The sequence below is a fragment of the Podarcis pityusensis genome (genome assembly GCF_964106645.2).
Source record: "Podarcis pityusensis genome assembly, chromosome: 3".
In the NCBI taxonomy this organism is placed as follows: Eukaryota; Metazoa; Chordata; class Lepidosauria; order Squamata; family Lacertidae; genus Podarcis; species Podarcis pityusensis.
This window is the reverse complement of record NC_138026.1, coordinates 2,248,930-2,271,022: the sequence shown is the minus strand read 5'-3', so window position 1 is coordinate 2,271,022 and position 22,093 is coordinate 2,248,930. Positions and strand designations below refer to the sequence as shown.

At 44.0% G+C, this 22,093-nt stretch overlaps 1 protein-coding gene across 3 annotated transcripts in view; it reads right to left on the bottom strand.

Moving 5' to 3' along the window:
• The window catches only part of PELI1 (pellino E3 ubiquitin protein ligase 1), a 60,589-nt gene that overhangs the window by 22,816 nt on the left and 15,680 nt on the right, over positions 1–22,093 (bottom strand). The window contains exon 1 of one of the 3 annotated variants that reach the window (XM_080997445.1): positions 10,012–10,209. The exons of the other annotated variants lie outside the window; for them this stretch is intronic. Within the exon in view, the coding sequence (XP_080853571.1) occupies positions 10,012–10,069 (58 nt within the window). The 5' untranslated portion in view covers positions 10,070–10,209. Of the gene's footprint in view, positions 1–10,011; positions 10,210–22,093 lie in introns of those variants that run through there. 3 annotated transcript variants of the gene reach the window in all.

The following is a 22,093-nucleotide window of genomic DNA, read 5'->3' as shown; positions in this document are numbered from 1 at the left end:
CCTGCACTAATCCTGAGCATGCCCTTATTGTGCATGACAAATGTATAGGATATTATTTAGTGTTGGTTATCTTGTTTACTGGTGCTTTGGCTCCTTAAAAAGCTATTAAATGGTTTAAGAACATGTTTTGCTACTGGGCTTAACTCCACTCACATAATTCTATTTGACTGCATAAGAACTAAGCATGCAACATGCAAGGGTTTCACTTTGATAAGAGAGGTTGGCTTATGGAACTACACAACACTGGACACTATTAATTCCATTTCTTGAAAGTTCTAACTTTCAAAATTGTGCCAAGCATTTCTACTTCTTTGATTATCTGGTTCACATAACACTGCCCTGGAAAGTCCTTCTCTTTTAAACTTTCTCTCCTCTTGTCCCTCCTCTCCTCTAACACACTAACACACACACACACACACACACACACACACACACGCCCCTTTTGTTTAGAAGCATCCTGCATGTTCCCACCTCAGAAGCCTTTGTATGGCATAGCTTTAAAGTTACATTCCTCTTGTACAGTTCAGGTTGAAACAGCCTCAATTCACCCAGTGCAGGCAAGGTTTAAAAAGATAGCAGCAGTAGGTGGAAGTGGAAGTATAACTTTGACACCAGTAGCACAAATTCACCCTCTCTTCCCTTTGGAAGCATACTAATTTGAAATCTTTAGAACCTAAAAAGTCTCCCATGGCCCACTTTTGTCAGCCAAAAACAATATGCCAAGGGGAAATTCAATCACATATCTATTTAAAGGAATTCCTAATTCCTAATGGACAACACTGAGTTTCCACGCTGTTTTTTAAAAGTTGATAATTCAGTACCATTCTGCTGCTTAATTCAGAATCTGGCAGACTCTCTGAGCACACACATATGAGGGCGACAAGAAAAGAATGCAAAGCCCTAGCATAGCAACAAGACAGCCTGTAAGACTTGGCAGCTCCTTTGCAAGTGTGCTTGTTCTTCATTAGCATTGTGAGCCTACACCACTTGGCCAAGCTCCCGAAGCAACAAGCAATGCACTGGGACTGAGGTTTCGCACTGCAATGGAAACAGGTACTCCTCTTGCTGGGGAACAACCCTCCCCCAAAACCTATGCAAAGGGCTGCCATAGCCAGTTCGTTACATTAAGGGTTGTTCCTGCTAAATCTGTTCAACCTTATTTTGGGAAATTCATGGACCTGAGAGAAATCTGTAACATCCAGGCTAACTGATCCAAGTGGTTACTCTATCACAGTGGCCTACTTGATCTGTTTATTAGCACATGGCCACCACTGCAGAGCATACACGAATGCTGAGGTAGATGGAGCAAGAGGTTAACTCAAATAGAACTGCTGCACTTGTATTTAAAAATCAGTACCACGGTAATGACTCTGGTGAAGCAGGTTTCCTTTCTCTCTCTCAGTGTCTGCAAAGTGCCATCTCATAAAACAGTTTCAAAAGTAGGGGATGGCCTGACAAATTGAGGGAATCTCTCTCTCGATGGAGCCTACATTAGGTCCATGCACTGAACAAAGTTTGCCAGACAATGTGTGTGCATGTCAAACCACTCACCAGGGATTCAAACACCACCATGCAACTTTAGCCTGGTTTATATAGATTAACTTGCATTAGTTTATCCCACTGATACAAAAGAGGCACCTAAACAACATAAAGGGGCCCAGAAGCAAGTTGGAATCCTATCTTATCTTGCCCATCCTAGTTTGACATTGATTTGTCTTTTGCCATTGTCTTTTGCCGTTGCTCCATGATCACTGCAGATGGTGACAGCAGTCACGATACTAAAAGATGCCTGCTCCTTGGGAGACAGGCAATGGCAAACCTAGACAGCATCTTAAAAAGCAGAGACATCACCTTACCAACAAAGGTCCATATAGTTAAAGCCATGGTTTTCCCAGTAGTGATGTATGGAAGTGAGAGCTGGACCATAAAGAAGGCTGATCGCCAAAGAATTTATGCTTTTGAATTATGGTGCTGGAGGAGACTCTTGAGAGTCCCGTGGACTGCAAGAAGATCAAACGTATCCATTCTTAAGGAAATCAGCCCTGAGTGCTCACTGGAAGGACAGATCGTGAAGCTGAGGCTCCAATACTTTGGCCACTTCATGAGAAGAGAAGACTCCCTGGAAAAGACTCTGATGTTGGGAAAGATGGAGGGCACAAGGAGAAGGGGACGACAGAGGACGAGATGGTTGGACAGTGTTCTCGAAGCTACAAACATGAGTCTGACCAAACTGTGGGAGGCAGTGGAAGACAGGAGTGCCTGGCGTGCTCTGGTCCATGGGGTCACGAAGAGTCGGACACGACTAAACGACTAAACAACAACAATTGCAAAGGAGGAAAGGAAGAAAGGGAGCACACGTGTGAGCGAGTGCTACTGATTCCTCCTTTGCAGATAGAGTTTGCAGCTTGAATCTCCCGACATAAAAAGATGACTGACAGGTGGGCAGTCCCACTCCCCTGTCAAAGTGGCCTATGGAGGGTTGGCCAGATCCTATTATTCACCCCTGCTTTAGAGGTTGAGGCCAAACACAAAACCTATATAAAGTCTATTAACCCGGGAACATTTTGCTGTTATGCAAAAGCAACAGATGATCCTACTCTGAGGAAATCACAACACCATCCTACGTATTATCTGTGATGTTCTCAGCTTCCCACACACAATGTCACAGAATTACATGTATCTTTTTGCACAAGGTGGCTATTTTAAAGTCAGCAGTGTGCTATTACCATATACCTTTAACTGTGAGTATGCCTCTGTGGCACTTCTACCTACATAGTTCCTTGCCGGGGGGGGGGGGGGAGGTGCAGTTGGGCACAAATTTGCAGTTGGGTGGGAAGGAAGTGCAGATGGATCAACTGGGGTGGGGGAGAATGAGACACATTAGGTGTATGTGTTAAATGACACACAAATTACACAAAGGCTGAATGTGCTCCGTTTACATACTTAAACTGCCCAAACTATATTAACACACCTTATTTGGGGCTAGGGCCACCTCTACTTCACCCTCAGGCAGGTAATGCTTTGTCACCCATGCTAACACATTGCAATGGATGCAAAATTTCTGTTTCCACGGGCAATTGGGCCCTGCTTTTACTTTTGAGCACAACCCTTGCAGATTGTGCTGCAGCTGCTATAAATTGAGAGAAGGGAAGACCTTGCAGGCAATGAAGATTGGGCCTGTCTTGCGGTATTTTCCTAAATACAGAGAACAAACACTGAATCTCAGTGTAAGAATTTAGCAACACCAGGGATGCAGATTGAGCAAGAGGCCACTTAAGGACAGAGAACTGTAGCTTTTGGAGATTCTTTGCTGGCTAGGACAAGCACAAACCAGAGTCTGCGTTTGGCACAGCACAGGGATGTTTTCAATCAGGAGGGGGGGGGTAGTTATCCTGCTTTCTATTCCTTTTTTTAAAGCCACGTGTATGCCCTAAAACCACAAACAACCAAACAATAATAATACCACATGGCACCAGGAGATGTTCTCCTTCCTCTGTGAGCTAACAGTAGTCAGTACTAAAAGTCTGTACTACAAGCGCTACTGACTGCAGCGTAAAACGAAGCATCTTAAGCAACCAGCCAAGTTGAGCTCAGCAGGTAAACTTGGTGAAAGCTGGAGAAGTCCAGTGCTTGAGAGGTACCAGTTTTGGCCACACAATTCTCATCAGGCAGCAGGAATAGATATCAGGATGGGATGATCCAATGGACCTTCCACCATTGTGTCATTGAGTTAAGATTTACACCATTGCAAAGCTGTTGGATTGTCCTGTTAGTTACAGTATTGTAGATAAGAACTACTGGTTCCTATGGAGAAACCACCACTGACACAGACTAAGCAGGGAGCAAAACATGCGTTGTATTCATTTGACTTGGGGGGAGGGCGTGTCTCACAGGGAATTTTGCAGCTGGAAAACCTGATTTCAAAACACCATGGCTCCTTGGTGGCCAGCCTGCCATCAGGGCATGAAGGCAGCAGCCTTCCTCTGCTTCATGGCCCCAGAGTCTGAACATCTGATTTAGCAAATCCCTGGCAAACTGGCATGGAAAAACATTCCTTTCTATCCCTTCCCTCAACATATTGACATTACTTTCCAACTTACTCACTGAAAATACATACAGAATTGTCTGTAATCTAGAGACCAAAAGTGCAACTGAGATAGACATAAGTTATTAGAAGTATGTTTTGTTCCAATTAGTTTTATACATGATATGTCTACTTTTCAGAACTGTTGTACTTTCATTTTCATTCTTGTTCTAACCTCTCTTATTTCCACTATTGTTTATTGTTACTGTTATTAAAATCCCAATAAAGTACTTTTCAAGCGGCAGTTTGCTTTTAGCTCCATAAAGGTAAAGGAGCCCTGACAGTTGAGTCCAGTCGCAAACGACTCTGGGGTTGCAGCGCTCATCTTGCTTTACTGGCCGAGGGAGCCGACATTTGTCCGCAGACAGTTTTTCTGGGTCATGTGGCCAGCATGACTAAGCCGCTTCTGGAGAAACCAGAGCAGCACACGGAAACGCTATTTACCTTCCCGCCTGAGCGGTACCTATTTATCTACTTGCACTTTGACATGCTTTCGAACTGCTAGGTTGGCAGGAGCAGGGACTGAGCAACGGGAGCTCACCCTGTCATGGCGGGGATTCGAACCGCCGACCTTCTGATCGGCAAGCCCAAGGGGCTCAGTGGTTTAGACCACAGCGCCACCCGCGTCCCTGGCTTACAAACAGTAAATAACAATAACAGAACAGACCATCACAAATACAGCACAAATCATATAGAACAATTAACAAATTGTCAGTAAAGCAATTACAATCCATAAAGCACCATCAGCAAAACAACTAAAAAAAAAGCTAAACAACACAATTACAAATGATAAATTATAGGATTCACAAAGGTACTGTAACATTTATAATCTACAGAACACCAACAACATGAACAAAATAGCAACCAAAAAATAAACCGAGCACTGCTGAGTTCATACACACACTCTCCCCACCCCCAAGACTCATAACCTTTCACTCTGTTCAGTGATTTGAGCGCAAAGCTTCACTCCAGTCAGAGGAAGTATGCTTCTGAATACCAGCTGCTGGGTATCACAAGTGAGAAGAATGCTGTTGCCCTCAGGTCCTGCTTGTGTGGCCCTCCTGTTTTGACCTGATCCAACAGGGCTCTCCTTATATTCTTAATTCCCCCTTGTGTGCTCTGTGCGAATATTTGCCAAGTTAGTGTAAGGGGCATATGTGCTACTTTGGTTCTTCATGTAGATGTATGGATACTGTTGTGTGGTGATGCCACTTTACTTTGCAAATAGGCCAAATATGGTCTTGAAGCAAATTCCTGTTGTTCAAGATCTGTGGAAAGCATTATCCTGAAACTCTTTATGCACAGACATTATACCCACCAACTTGGGGAGCTCTTTAGCATGCTTCCCCTGCGTGTGTCATGGAATGTCGTGGGTGTTCAAACATGGGTAGGATTCAGTAGCAAAAACACTGCTTCTTCTATCCCTCCGCCCCCACGGCTGCCAAGTTTTGCGTGGTCGAGTGTCTTGTTTTTAAGATAGTATCTTTTGGTAAAATATAGGGGGGGGGAATTAAAGTAGAAGTGACAAGGGCAACACCAATATGATTGCAACAACAAAAACTGTGCTGAAGTTAAGAAAATTGAGGAGGGAGGATTGAGTCGGGGCTCTCCATTCCGTTTCAGTACTCAAAATAAATTCCTGGGTTCAGACTTCTTATAATTTTACACATGTGCTTTTTGCAACTGGCTCCAATTAGTGGATCTGTGGATTCTCATAACCAAAGTATTGTGATAATGGACGCCTTTTTAAAAGTGTTTATTATCACACTCATTGATCAGGTCACAGTGGGGAGACATTTCTCATGTAATAAATGACTGAGTTTTAAACTACTTGGTCTTAGAGCCAGCAAAAGGAAAGGTAGTACTTGATTTAATACTGAGTGGTATCCCGGCCCATGTTATAGTGATGTAATTGTTGTTTACCCACTTTGAAATAACAACAACAACAACAACAAAAATGAATGTAAAGTGTGGGAAGCTGTCTGGAAAACACATCAACACATTTAGTTTTGGGAGGGAATATATGAGTTTTAATTTAAAGCAAGTTGAAGGAGAAAGTTAGGAAGATAATATATTTTTAAGATGTTCAGAAATTATTGTTACGAAACCCTGGTGCCTGCCCCTCTCTTTGCCAAGTGGTGGCAAGAGCGCATGGAGTCACAGGCACACACACAGGATCTGTGTCCCTTTAGAGAATAGAAGACACGGCGGAGACTGTCATGCCTTAATAAATATGGTTTATTCACCTATTTACACCTTCAGTCTGCATGGAGGTAGTCCAGAGCTCACAGCATGACCCATGGCATTGCAGGCAACCTTTCATCTCCTCCTCCAAGATGGATCTCAGCCTTACTTCCTCCTCCTTCTGCCCAGAAGCCCCTGTTTCAACACTCCCCTTTTCCTGTCCCTCTCAAACACACAGTTCCCCTGGGCAACCTTTGTGACATCTCACTCCCCAGGCCAAATGACCCTTCTGTGGCCCATCAGCACCATTTTGTAGTGCTAACAGTCTGCTCTTCCCTCAGCCAGCCAAGCTGGATTGCATAACTCAGCCCAGGAATTCATTTGCAGCTTGCATTCTCCCTTCATACCACAAATAACAAAAATCATAGCATTTATTAATTTCTATGTTTGTCCTGTCTATAACACTATTTAAAACCACTATAACAGAGGCTCAGATTAGGAATGTTTCACACAAGTCCAAATGGATGCCAGTGTGGCTAAATAGCCGTGTGAATGAAGCAATAAAAGAAGTCGTCCTGTGAAACAGGGGGAAATTGAAAAAGGATAATAAACTGGGGGGGGGGGGTGTAAGTTGGATAATAATATGACCAAGTCAGGAATTTTAGGAGCATATCGTTGAAGGTGCAGAATCAGTGAATATTCCTTTAAATATATGAAAAGCAGGAAATCAGTCAAGGAGGCAGGATTTTTAGAACGTAAAAGTCTGAATGAAGTATTGAAGGAAAACAGGGAGATGGCAGAGAAGCTAAATGAATCCTTTCCCTCAGCCTTCACTGTGGAAGTGTTTGGAATATTTTGTGAACTATTTTTGGAAGCCGAATGTCTGACGGGGCTTCCGCGGCTTCGAATTGGCTGCAGAAACTTCCTGCCACCAATCAGATGCTGTGCTTTAGTTTCTGAACATTTTGGAAGTCGAACGGACTTCCAGAATGGTTTCTGTTCGACTTCCAAGGTACAACTGTACATGCATAGGCTATACTAAACATCAATAGGGATGACACTTGTTACACTGAAACTCCTGAGTCCCCAGTTTGAAGTTGGCACATGCTGGTCACTAGCCACAGGCACTGCTACCATACTTCAATGAACTTCCACTTAGGAAATGTCAGAAAAAGCTCTGTGTGTGCAGATATAGGCATGGAAAGCAAAAGGAACCCTCGCTGGCATGTATATCTCTATATGTACAATGAGTTTTTAACAGTGTTGTGTAGCGGTTAGAGTGCTAGACTAGGACCAGAGATACCACAGTTCAAATCCCCCTTCAGCCATTAAACTCATTGGGTGACCAACCACCATCTCTCAGCCTAACCTACCTCGCAGGGGCTGTTGTGAGGATAAATTAAGGAGTGCAAGAACCTTGAGCTTGTTGGAGAAAAAAGTAGGATATAAATGCAAAACATTTTATTTCTGGGATCGTGGTGCTAGTGTGTATATATGGGGGTGTATGCATACCCTTTTAAAGAAGGGTTAAAACATTCATGGAGGATGGGTTTATCAGTAGCTATGGACACGGGTGGCGCTGTGGTCTAAACCACTGAGCCTAGGGCTTGCCAATCGGAAGGTCGGCAGTTCGAATCCCCGCAATGGGGTGAGCTCCCATTGCTTGGTCCCTGCTCCTGCCCACCTAGCAGTTCGAAAGCACGTCAAAGTGCAAGTACATAAATAGGTACCACTCTGGCGGGAAGGTAAACGGCGTTTCCGTGCACTGCTTTGGTTTCTCCAGAAGCGGCTTAGTCATGCTGGCCACATGACCCGGAAAAACCGTCTGCGGACAAATGTCGGCTCCCTCGGCCAGTAAAGCAAGATGAGCGCTGCAACCCCAGAGTCGTTTGCGACTGGACTCAACTGTCAGGGTTCCTTTACCTTTATGGAGCTAAATGGCATTTCCGTGTGCTGCTCTGGTTTGCCAGAAGCGGCCACATGACCCGGAAGCTGTATGCCAGCTCTGTCGGCCAATAAAGCGAGATGAGCGCCGCAACCCCAGAGTCATCCACAACTGGACCTAACGGTCAGGGGTCCCTTGACCTTTACCTTTTGAATGAAATTCATTTGAAATTAATTTGAATGAAAAGTGCCATAGAAATATAATAAACCCAATCAATCAGATCACTTCCCTAACTGTACCACAGGAATAAGTCATATTTCAACAGAATATGATATGACTACATAGTGCTAAAACAATTTTAAAAAACCAACAACTTACATCCTGCCCAATTTTCAAAAGAAAGTCATGACAGCTAACAAACCCAAACATTGTGCACTATTAACATATATTACAACCCCCACAGCCAAAAGCTAGATTTTTAAATCTGCCAGATTTTTATTCTGCCTTCTCTCTATACATGTGCAAATATGATTGTGGTTCTTGTGCTCTTGTCACCTAATTACCTGAAATGGGGGCCTTACAAATGAGGTGTAACATTTATGGTAGTGACACAAGGGCTTCTGAGATGATTGTTAGCAGGGTTGATGACTGAAAATGACTCAATTGTTATTGCAACCCCTCTAAGTAAAATCACTCAACGCTCCAGTTCCAAAGAGTGTAACCATCCTTGGTTAACATCTTAGACACACACACAATGCTATCCTGCCTCTGCTGTTAAAACAAAGCAAGCAATTTTATACTCCTCTGCCATTCTTCCTCAGTTTTTCCTATCCACTTATCTTGGCACCTCCCCTTCTCTCAAACTCCACCCCCACAAAATACTGCCTATTTCAAAGGTAGGCATTCGCTATCCTAGATTTTTGAAATGCTATAAGGATTCAGTGGCAAGTTATCAATTCTGTCAAGAAAGGGAAGTTACCAGAAACTGGGATAGAATATGAGACTCTTAATCTCAGGTTTGTGGGTCTGAGCCCCACGTTGGGCAAAAGATTCCTGCATTGCCTTGCAAGGGGTTGGACTAGATGATCCTTGTGGTCCCTTCCAACTCTACAATTCTATGATTCTATTTAGACAGACATTCATTCTGGGGTAAAAAAGAGACAGATGCTTCAAATGCTGAGTACAAGGCTTGATCTGGAATGTAAACTTCAAAGAGAGAAAAGAACCTGGTGTAATATCTGAATTACATCTCACGGGTTCTGTAACATGATGGTTCTCAATTTGCTTTGTTTCCCTGTGATCAATGTTTATTCATTTTTAAATTCCTTTGAAATAACCAGCCTAGACAAAGAACTGCTATATACTTCCCAATTCACCAGTAACAGCAGATTCTCTTACAAACATATTAAGAGCACCCTTTTCTAAAGTAATCAATTTTTAAAACATGCTTTCCCCCCAAAAGCTACTGAATACTAACAAGCTTACAGTATGCAATCATTTCATTAGAAAATTGCTTCCCCCTGCTAGAAATCTCACTCATACATGAGAAATGAGATAGAAATCACGAAACCTAAATCCACTTAGAATCCATGGCCCAATTTTATTGATTTTGATGGGATTTACTTTTCAGAACATGCCAGGATTGTGTAGCCAACCACATACAAAACATTTTATTCTGGTAAAGACAAGAAAGGGGGGGGGGGAGACGCACACATTAAACAGGTATCTGTTGTCAGGTCACCTTTTAGCTAATCTTACAATATATGTTTAAGCTATCCTTTGTGCATTAAAAAAAAAAAAATCTTCCGGAGACAGAAACAAGATATTACAACAAAGAGACTTGGACTGAAACACTTACCAGCGAGCCTCGCTGTTCTTTGTGCTGTTTGCCCAGCCTCCTCCACGCAGAGAGACATTCACAATATGCCAGCAGAAGCAAGAGAGAGAAAGCCAACCTCTTCAAATTAAGAAGGGGAAAGGAAGAGAAGTGTGAATTCCACACAATCCACAGGTACGTGGCCGGCTGGCTCCCAAGCTAGAGTGCGCCTGCCTCCCTGTTCTTTTACTTTGGTCACTGGAGTTATACACGCCACTTGCAAAGGAGGCTGGGCCCAAGCTACGCAAAAGAGGTAAGCTCTTGGCAGAAGCCCAATCCTATTGGCTGGAGTCAGAGCTAGCATCTTGCTTACCTTCCCAAAATGAATCTAGAAACTCCAAAAGGAAGAAAAGGAAGTGGAGGGAGGGTGTGGAATACACTCTTCTCCACCCCGAAAAGACATACTGAATTCCCAACAGCTTGTCAGGTTTGGAGGGAGGGAGACAGAGAGACTGTTCTATTTCCTTGTCAGCCTGTGTTACATAACTGTACCAATATATGGTACACTATGGGGCTTTTTTAAAATTAGAATTTACTAGACCAACTAGCTTTCTTCACCTCCCACATCATCGGTGACTTTCTCATGCAGGTGGTATTAGAACAGCAGCAGTCAGAAACGCCTCGAGCACAGGCAGTTTTGAAACAGAGCTACAACACGACTTCCAGCAAACAGGCACACGCTGTGGCCACCCACTTTTAGAGAGAAACACCTGACTTGAGGGTGTCACCCCTAAAGGCAATGTTTCTGAATACCCGTTGCACGTGCTATGCAGGTTTTCCCATGGGCATCTGGGTGGCCAATGTGAGAACAAGACACTGAACTAGATGGGGCATTGGCGGATCCAGCTGCCTCTCCTTATGCTTTATGTTCTTAGGGCAGGGATGGTCAGTACTGTATATGCAGACATACCACTCTCCAGTGTGAAGGTGAGTCCAGATGGTGGGGGGGGGGGAGTGTGCCTTTTTCCAGGGCCCTTCTGTGTTTCTCGGTTGTGCCCCATGGTATCAAACCAGGAACACATTGAGCCAATCACTTTCAGAAGCCATCTCCAAGGATACCTGAAGTTGAAACTGCTTTCAGAGATTGGTAGCAGGACATTTGGGCTACATCTTGCCCTATGTCCAGATGTCCAGTTCTCAAAAATATGCAAGGCCTACATTTTAAGTCTTAAGAATTTAAGACAAAATCATCACTTGGAACCAAGTTAGGAATCAGTGCTGACCTTGAAGCAAGTGCTCTATTTTGACCTAAGCAGCTTCTGTTTCACACAAGATTCACAAGACACTAGAGAAAAAGCACTGGTGAGTTAGGCACACTGTAACCAAGGTAACAGCAAAATGTGGACTTGCTATAATCTGATTTGTCAAGGTCTGTCCCCCCCCCCCACAAAAAGTGGGAAAAAAAGCTACTAGAATCACAGAATTGTAGAGTTGGAAGGGATCCCAAGGGTCATCTAGTCCAACCCTTGCAATGCAGGAATCTCAACATATGATAAACCAATACTGACCAGGAACTAGATGACTTCATCAGAGACTTCTGATGAAAACTCTGCTATCACCAGGTACGAAGAAGACAAAAAACTGATAAAAACTTCCATAGATCTGCTCTCAACTGCCGTCACCACCACAAACCCCTATATTTATAAAACAAATAGGAGTTTTACAACCATGACTCATGTTCACAAAAGGAAAGTTACCTGCAACTTCAAATAGGCATACAACCCTACTCTCCATAGGACCTTACCACATCATTCTTGGCTTGTTCCATCTTATCAGCATTTAATTTTCATGTGTTTGATAGAACAAAGAAATGCAGCCAAATCTGACACCACCTTGAATGGTCTTGCACCAATGCACTAGACATGCTTGGAGCAAAGTAAACTTTCAAAGGTGTTCCTGTAAGTAAAATCACTCTAACACTCACATCAGTTATTTTTGCTTGAACTTCCAAATCAAATACATTCCAAAAGACTACAGGCAATGACTGATTAACGCGCATCTGAATGACGCACGATTGTACATGCATGCAGCGCTGAACCCATGTCACCTGAAAGAATCACTAAAAGGGCATCACTAAAAGGGGAGCCCTAACTGGGGTGGGGCTCCATTGATGTGTGCAAGGGCCAGGAACAGAACCCCCACACGAAACGGACATTGACTGTAGTAAGTTTCTAGTTCTCTTGCAAGCACCACATTTATTATATCCTGAGTGCTAGACTTGGGTGCCCGTGAGTGACTGTCTCCATATGAGACTTGTTTTTTGGGGGAGGGGGCAGCTTGCAGAATTAAGTCTTAAAAGTTGAGGGCAGCAAGTTTTAGGTAAGCCTAAAATGTATTTTACTAGTCTTCATATATCCTTGCTGCTAATCCATAAAGCCCCATTCCTCTATTTGCTCTAATATTGCACCATTTGCAAGTAAGATAGCAAGCAGCCGCCAAAATGAAGTTTATGATTCTGCTGATGCCGACTACCACCTGTGCCTGATAAATAAAATTTGTCTGATTAGAATACAAATTTCCATGATTTATGAAGTTTATTGTAAACAGCAATTTGATGTGACAAAATTTGGGCTTTTGGCTCCAGTTTCTGGGTTCTGGCTCACTAGTATATAAAACGTTTTTGCAGCTACTCACTATTCCATATTGTACTTTCATGTTTAATATACTTGTGCATTATGAATACACTGCTCCAACCAGGATGTGTAGCTTGCAGCCCTCTGGACTACAACTTCCATCATCCCACGTGATTGACCATGCTGGCAGGGGCTGATGGGTGCTGGGAGCTCAACAGCATCTGGAGAGCCACAGAGGAAGGTTCCATGTGGCACTATCCTACTGCAGAGGTTAATAATGTCATGCAGCAAATGGCGTATTATGCAATGTGTGTGTTTTCTGTGATAGTCTTCTGAAACTTACATTCAAAAGCAATTTAGTTCTTTGTCAGGCTAAATCAGTGAGGTTTTTCAAAGGGACAATCTTGGTCCTGGCACCAGAAATTGCCAGAGACCACCACACGTGACTGAGGCTTGCCAAATAAATGAATAAAGGAAGGTTTGGAACCAAACATTTCACCTGGAGTCCTAGAACTGCAAAATGGCTGGAATAAATCAAAACAACTTGATCAGCACCAATGGCTGCCTTGTAAAACAGTGAGGAGCCACAAGAGCACATCTGGTAGGTATGTTTTTGTACTGCAACACTATCCTAATATGCTAAGAAGTGTGGTGGCTGCTGGTTTGGTCCTCCTCAGTAGCGAGTAGGCCTGGGCAACATATCCATATATCACCCAGGACCAGCATTAGGGGCAGACTGTGATGGCTGCTTCAATCAGTGGTACACTGCTGGTGAAACCACCGCCTCCTGAGTCCCTCTGCTCCCAGGGCCCAGTGCGCTGAGGGAAAAACAAGCTGCAGCCAGCCCTGGAGGCGGAGGGACTCAGAAGCAGTGGAGGTTTCACCAGCAACATACTGCTGAATGAAACTGCCATAACAGTCTGCCCTCATACTGCTGCAGAGGCAGAAACAAGCTGGATTGGCAAGGCGCAATACAGCTTGTTCCTCTCTCTGCTTCAACAAGGACCTCCCCGCCCCCAGTCCCTCCAGCTCACCAGTGGGACATGGGGCTCGCTCAGCCAGGGGGCAAGAAGGCTCAAAGAAGCCCTGCTACCCCCAGCCGAGCCTCACCAGTCCCACTTGCCTTGGGACGGGTGGGGGGAGGTGTGAATGGGCTGCTTCTTCCATCTCGGGGAGGGAAAGGCAGCCTGCTCGCTCCCCCACCCCGCCGGTGCCAAGGCAGCAGATGAGGCAAGCTTATGAAGAGAGTGTTCGCATACCTGCCTCATCTGCTGCTGCTTTGACTTGGGCTCCTTTCCGACATTGTGATATACCACCATATTGTGGTGTTTAGTTGGTGGTACATTACGATGTTGGAAAGCAGTTATCGCCCAGCCCTGAGAAGAGCAACATTGAGACTAAGGAGCCCAGAGTGGCTGAAGCAACCTGGTTAGATGGGTTGCAATGGAGGAATCTTAGCTAAAGCATTCATGACAGACAGCTATCCAACCTCTTCTTAAAAGGAAGGAAGGAGAGTCCACAACCTCCTGAGGATGTCCTTACTGTCAGAAAGCTTTTCCTGATGCACAAATAATAAAATTAATCATCATCATCATCATCATCTACAGCAGAAAGGTAAAGGTAAAGGTACCCCTGCCCGTACGGGCCAGTCATGTCCGACTCTACGGTTGTGTGCCCATCTCACTTAAGAGGCCGGGGGCCAGCGCTGTCCGGAGACACTTCCGGGTCACGTGGCCAGCTTGACGAAGCTGCTCTGGCGAGCCAGCACCAGCGCAGCACACGGAAACACCGTTTACCTTCCCGCTATAAAGCGGTACCTATTTATCTACTTGCACTTAGAGGTGCTTTCGAACTGCTAGGTGGGCAGGAGCTGGGACCGAAAGATGGGAGCTCACCCCGCCGCGGGGATTCGAACCGCCGACCATACGATTGGCAAGTCCTAGGCACTGAGGTTTTACCCACAGCGCCACCTGCGTCCCTTACAGCAGAAAGGTAGGCAGTCTTTAATACATGATGTCCTTACCCTGGAATTGTTAACTGAAAGACAGCCTTCCAAAAGAAAAATGAAATCCATTTGAATATACAAATCTTTCAAAACAAACCAATACTATTTTAACTCTCCTCCAAAGCTTTTCTATAGTGGTACCTTGGTTCCTGAACGGCTTTGGAACCCAAACACCACAAACCCGGAAGTAAGTGTTCTGGTTTGCGAACTTTTTTCAGAAGCCAAACATGCTCCTGTTTGAGTGCCACACTTCTGTTTTTAGTGCCACTTGCCAGCAGTTGTAAACGTCAGGGCAAGGGAAGAACAGCCCCTCCCCCCCGCTTGCGCCAACCGAGAATTCAAAGCTTCCCCTCGTCACCCTTTCTGCCACCCTCTGCCCTGCTTGCCACGTTCAGTGAGGGCGAGGGAAAGGCTGCCCAGCGGTGCCGTGTCCCAGGCCAGCCCCGGCACTGAGGGAAGGCCGGGCTGGTCAGCAAGCATGCGGGCAAAGGATGTCGCTGTCTCCCCCCAACGCTGCGTCCCTCCACCACCGCCACTGTAGCAGCAACCACCTCCGGCAACTCCTGCTGCCTCTGCCCCCCTCCAGTTCCGGATGTCACCCGCAGCTGCCGCTCCAGGTCCCGGATCAATGGCAAGTGGCTCGGCCTCAGCAGTGACTGCTGCCACTTCCCCTCACAGGGCATGGGATGGCACAGGCAGGATGCAGGCGCTGCCGCTGCAGTATGAGTTCTTCACTGAGGAGAACGTGCCCAAGTGGCAGGGGCTGCTCATGCCAGCCCTGAAGAAGGTGAAGAAGGGCGCTGGGTGGGTGGGGGGATCCAGAAGGGCTGGCTTGAGGGGGGGAGAGAACTTTTGCTTCCCTTTCCTCCCCCCCTTTAAACTCTCCCCTCCCACGTCCAGTTAGCCACCTCCTTCCACACACGCACCCCGCATGCACTCCTCATCCCTCCAATGACAATGGGTAGATCACTGCCAGTTTGTGATACTGGGTAGATTGCCGTTTATTGCTTTCATTTTATGGATCAATGCTCTCGATAGATAGTAAAATTCATGTTAAATTGCTGTTTTAGGGGTTGTTTTTAAAAGTCTTGAATGGATTAATCCATTTTGCATTACTTTCTATGGGAAAGCGCACCTTGGTTTTGGAACGCTTTGGTTTTGAAACAGACTTCCAGAACGGATTAAGTTTGAGAACCAAGGTACCACTGTATTCCTCAAGCATTTTTTGTAAAGAGAGGTGGAAATTTAGATATCCATTAAGAATGCCAAAGTATCCAGGAATCTGATAAGAGGATCTTTCATGCACTGGCTATCCTCTTTCTTATTCTCTTCTAAAACCCTCAGTGCAAATCTGTTTCATTTGCTAGGAAGTTATGTTACATGGTGTCCAGCAGCAGTCACCTTCTCAGCAGAGCAGCTTAAAAACCTCCTTAAACCTATCATCTATGACCTAGCTAACTACAAAAACAGGCTATGTTGCCTTCTCTGCTAATATCCTCTGCAATGCTGACCTACTGCTCAACAAGCCTAACCAGCATTACTTGAAAACAAATTATATGATTTGCAATACATAGTCAGGTACCAGTTCAGCAAGCTTCACTGTGCAATAAAATGTAGTGCTATTCGTCTAATATGGAATGTCAACTTTGATCCCAGTTCTTATATTCCAATGGAGGCCACAGGCAACTAGGCATCTGCCTCTTGAGCTCCTATTAGTCCCTGATATGGCACTAGCTTGGCTCCCTAGGATTTTACCTGCTGGGAATTTGATCCAGTAGGACCACCATTTTAAAACATCAGGGTTGAACTAAGCATGTACTCCAGGTTATGAATGTAAATTAATTAACAATTTCATTTCATTACTAATAATTCTGTTTACAGTGGTACCTTGGTTTACTAACTTAACCCATTCCGGAAGTCCGTTCTTAAACCAAAGCGTTCTTAAACCAGGGCGTGCATTCCCATAGCAGCGGGGGACTCAATTTGCAAATGGAACACACTCAACATGAAGCGAAACATGTTCTTATTCCAAGGCAAAGTTCACAAACCAAGACACCTACTTCCGGGTTTGCAGCGTTCTTAACCCAAGTTGTTCATAAACTAAGCTGTTCTTAAACCAAGGTACCACTGTATATCCCACCCTTTCTGCTAAAGGATTCCAGGGCTACAAATGTATCAATAATACAAAATTTTCTATAAAGTATTCTAGAAACGGTTAAAAACACTCTAAGCTAGTGATCTCATGGTTTATATGCAAAGACAGGGCAAATCTACTTGTTTCTTTTATAGTTGTAACCAAACAAATATGAGATGTTAACACTATTTGGCTGTAAAAGGGTCAGTACAAAAGCAGCAAATTTATTTTTAAATGATAGTACACAAATTTTGCACCTCCAAGTGACCAAACCACAAGTTCATATTTTTAAGAGCACTTGAGTTGGGACTAAAAGCAAAGAGAATAAGGATGCTAAAGAGTGTCCTGAGACCTCCGGGTATAGGGTGGTATATAAAATCAATCAAATAATCATAATCATAAGTATGCCTAGTTCTGTCTAAGCTTCCTACAATGGCCAGCACTAGACTATTTTCACATTTGACCTTATGAGAGATTCTAACAACCTGCAATCACTTGCAGTGCAAACGATCCAATGCAGTGTGTGGACCATCAGCCCCCACCATTCTTACTCCACCACCTACTCCTTCTTCAGCAGCTGCCCAGGAGGCAAGGCCTACACACCACCTGCTTCAAGACTGTGCAAAAGAACCCAACTCTCACTCATTCCTGGTGAAAGGTCTGGGCCTCGGCTTCCCATCTCTGCTACTTGCACAACATATAAAAAAAACTAAACGTACTCTCTAGAACTCTTATGCCAACACGTAATCTAGGGACTGGCCATAGAAATGACAAACTCTGGTTAGCTGAAAATGGAGACTCTTCCAATCTCCTCCTACCTGACCACATCACTGGAAAAAAGGGAAGGGAATGTAGGAGCCAGAGGCTCGTTCACACACCGCTAAACTATGGTTTAGTGTTACATCCACCGCTAAACTATGGTTTAGTGTTACACAGCCATTGGGCAAGATTATATCAAGGCACAAGAAGGAGTCTTAAATATTTAAGTAGAACTGTTACAAGTGAGTTGATATTGTCTCATTTTCTACAATAGTAATTCAGTCTGACAGAAGCTTTACTAAGTGCTTCTCAGTTTTAATTGTACTTGTGATTTTCTCCTCTTTTGCAAATTTAGAATCTTTGGAACAGAGTGGTAAGAGAGGGTTAGATTACTGCCTCTGAAGACGGTTCAGAAACTTCAGCTAGTGCAGAATTCAGCGGCCAGGTTGCTCACCGGAGCCAGACGGTTTGAGTATATTACACCAATCCTGGTCTGACTGCACTGGCTACTAATTAGTTTCCAGGCCCCATTCCAAGTGTTGGTTTTGACCTATATAGCCTTAAACAGCTCAGGACTGCAATACCTCAAGGACCACCTCTCTCCATTTAAACCTACCGGGACCCTGAGATCATCTTCAGAGGCCCTTCTTTGTGTGCCTCCTCCTCGAGAGGTCCAGAGTGTGGCAACATGAGAACGAGCCTTTTCTGCAGTGGCTCCCCATCTGAGGAATGCTCTGCCAGGGAAATTCACCTTTAGGCGCCAGACAAAAACATTCCTTTTTAATCAGGCCTTTGGTTGATTTGATTGACATCCTATGCCCTTTTAAAATGTGTTGGGGGGTTATTGGGTTGCTGTTTTTATTTTGACTATTTTATGGTTTTATATTCTGATGTTATTCTGTGAACCACCCTGAGACCTGCAGGTATAGGGCGGTATATAAATTCAAGAAATAATAATAATAGTAACAACCAGCATATATCAATGGCTATGAATATGCAGAGGGCATTCATGCTGAAACGCATGCTGAGTAGCGAAGTCATAGATACCAATTCACTGTCAACATTTCCAAGGTCCAGCAGCATGTTCTTGAGAGTTCTCCCAGCAACCATGAACATTAGAAATTTACTTTCAATGAAGTAGTTTAGATTCTCTTGATACTGAACTACAGAGGCAATCTATTGAGCTCCTTGGTACAAACCCAGTATCATTAAGTATGCAAACATACGAGGGAGAGCAGAGGCAAGTACTAGCCAGGCTCCCCACTCGGGCACTCAACTTTCCACAGATCTCTTGTACTTCATGAGTTAACATGCGACACAGGGATCCTCCTCTACTCCATGGAGGTTCTCCACACTATTTAGGACAATCTGTGACTAAAATGGTCTGAACAGGGTAAAAATGTCTATACATTTTTGAGGTACATTTGCCTGCATTTCTTATTGGAGGCATAAGGTTAAGGTATTTGAACCTCTGTATAACTGAAGACTATTTCTGGAAGAGAGGCGAAATTGAGAGCAAGATATGACTTCCATGCCTCCTTACAGTTACAAAATAGAGTGAGTTTGCTGCATGCAGGTACTGGTAGCCTAACAACAGCCATAATAATGGATTTCTAGTCTGCATTCTGAAGTGACACAAACATCACGATATATCACCAGCTAAATATCACAATATGTATATCTACGACGGTGGACAGTCTTGCCAGGCCTTCCTGCGGCAGCAGAGGTCCCTCTGTACCGCCCCGTGGCAGGCGAGGGTGCGCCACTCTTCCCCACAGCAGCCAAGGGCCTTGAGGCTCCCTGTAGCGGTGGAGGGCCTTAAGGAGTAGTAGATATAAAAAATATATTAAATAAACCTGAAGCGTATGTAACCCGAAGTACCACTGTAGGCATACATTTGGTTGAGCTGCTTACAAAAAAACACACATTTCCCATCATTCTCACATGGTACTCAACCTCCCATTTCAGCATAAGGCAGCCAGCTAAATCTTCTCCCCTTCACCCCCCGAAGGGCCCCCCCAAAGCCCCCATGCCACCAATCTCTCCGTTTTTATCAAAGGGAGGGCAAGCAAGAAGATAGTCTCCTTTAAATGTTTTAAAAAACCTTCCTTTTTGATAAGGAGGAAAACTATTTAGGGGGAACCAACAACATAAACTCCACCATAAAATGAAAATAAAAGCATAGGTCCAATACACCTAATTGCAAACCATATTGTGCAATTAAGGATTTCCATCTTCTAGTAGCCGAAGAACCAGCAGCCAATAACCAGTACACAGCAGATTTCATTGAATTAGGCTGGGATGTGCAACATGTTTCCCCAAATGCTTTCTACATCTCAAGCCCAGATTTTGAAAAATAAAAATATTCGCTTTTATTAATACAAACCCCTTTTCTAGCTTTTATTGAAATTATACTGAAAGATGAACAAAGTACAGTACACACAGTGTTCTGAAATGGGCACAGAAACTTATTCCAATATGTGTTCCATGTTAGCACTACTGTCTATGCCAAGATTTGTTAAACACACATTTCAGGGGGGAAAGTCGTCACAGAATGCCATACATTTTAGCTACCAAGGGCTGAAATACTGAGAACCATTTATTGGAAATCTTGCTTAAAACAAACAAGAGACAAAATACTTCCAAAACAGTTTATTCTCTAAAACCACATCCAGCGTTCTGTCAGTTAGAGCTCACACTTCCATGAAAGCCATGAAAATCCTGAAAGTTTTGGATTCTGGAAGTAGATTAATTAGAATATTACAAGGCAGTCCTGAGATGACATATGTAATTAACACAGTGGCATAAGACTGACTTTATTCACACAGAATGAGATGGGAATGATGTGGCAAAATAGACCGTACCTCCCATATCATATCATATCTGGCATATCAAGAGGTAAGTCTGCTCTTCCCCTGCCCTGCTATTTCTTATGTGCAAGGAAATTTTATTTTATTTATTAAATTTCTATACCACCCTTCACCAAAAGATCTCAGGGTGGTTCCTTGACACGCACACCCAGCTTAGTCACCCCACTCCCCTCGGCTGGGAGAAGGAGTCCTCTTCTATGGTTCCCAGTTTTGTTCACTTTCCATTTGAATGCATGGTAGCATTAAAAGACTAATCTTCCATCTGCATTCTGAAGCGACACAAACCCATTTTACCACCTCAGCCTGCAACAAGATTAGTCCTACTACATCCATCAGTCAACATGTTTCAAGTGACTTCTTTGCTGATTGTTGGAAGAGGCAGGAGCACAGCCAATGTCTCCCAATCACTTACGCAGATAAAACAAAAACCTAAAGAAAAATAATTGGCACGCAGTCGCAGTTGAGGGAGAGCACGCAAGCCAGATTGGAAGTCACTGTGAACTGTGGCTGGACAAACCAGGAAGTGTTCTATTAAGCCAAGGGCACAAGGAGAACGGGGTGGGAGGTGGCTGCACAAGTACAACTCATTTCAGATCTTCCAGACCATGGTTTAGTTGTATTTTTTGGACATCTTAACCACCACCTTGAAGGGGAAATTTTGTCCTAAAAGGTAATAAAAAGCAAACAAACCGAAGTAGCATGTTCCTGATTCTCCAAACCATGGATCAGGAGAGTAAGCATGTTGCATGTTTACATCTGAACTGACTCCTTGTGCTTCCAGGAGGCAAATAACCAAATAATAAGCAGGTTACAGTTGTAACCAACATTATATTTTTTTCTATATTTACAGATGTATCCCTCCAGGATCTGAAAAAAGCCCTCAGATGTTTAATGGGCAAAGAAACCCAGTGCATAAATCATCATACCTGAAAGAAACACACACAAAATATACTCAGGCTTGAAACAAAAACTGTCCTCCAAAGTTGTGGCAGGGATAGTCATTGATCTCCAGACTTTTGAAGGTTTCAATAGTCTCCAATAAAACAATGCAATAAGCAAAACTACCTGTTTAATTTTGTCATGTTGCTATGACTCAGGACAACTAGATACTCTGAATGATGTTTCACCACAGAGAAGGCAAGGCAAGGCAGGTGCGGCCTTACTCATTTTCAGCCTACTTACCATAGTCCCGAAAGCTTTTAGCAGCAATGTTATACTACCAATTAGTCTGTAATGAAAAAAAACAGCCTGGTGCTCTTCAGGAATTTTGGACTGCAATCCACATTATTCCCAGCCAGCATAGCCAATGGTCAGCGCTGAGGGGAGTTAAAGTCCAAAACATCTTGAATGCACCAGGATGGGGAAAGCTGTCCTAAAGCTTTTAAGCAAATAAAAAAAGACAAGTTAATTGGTAACTTAATGCAATACAGTGGTACCTCAGCTTAAGAACTTAATTCGTTCTGGAGGTCCGTTCTTAACCTGAAACTGTTCTTAACCCGAGGTACCATTTTAGCTAATGGGGCCTCCTGCTGCTGCCTCGTGATTTCTGTTCTCATCCTGAAGCAAAGTTCTTAACTCAGGTACTATTTCTGGGTTAGAGGAGTCTGTAACCTGAAGCGGATGTAACCCGAGGTACCACTGTAGTGTCTATTAGCAGAACAAAAAACCCATGTCCAATCCCTTTTCTACTCTCCATAAATTTTAGAGTTAATACAGTGGTACC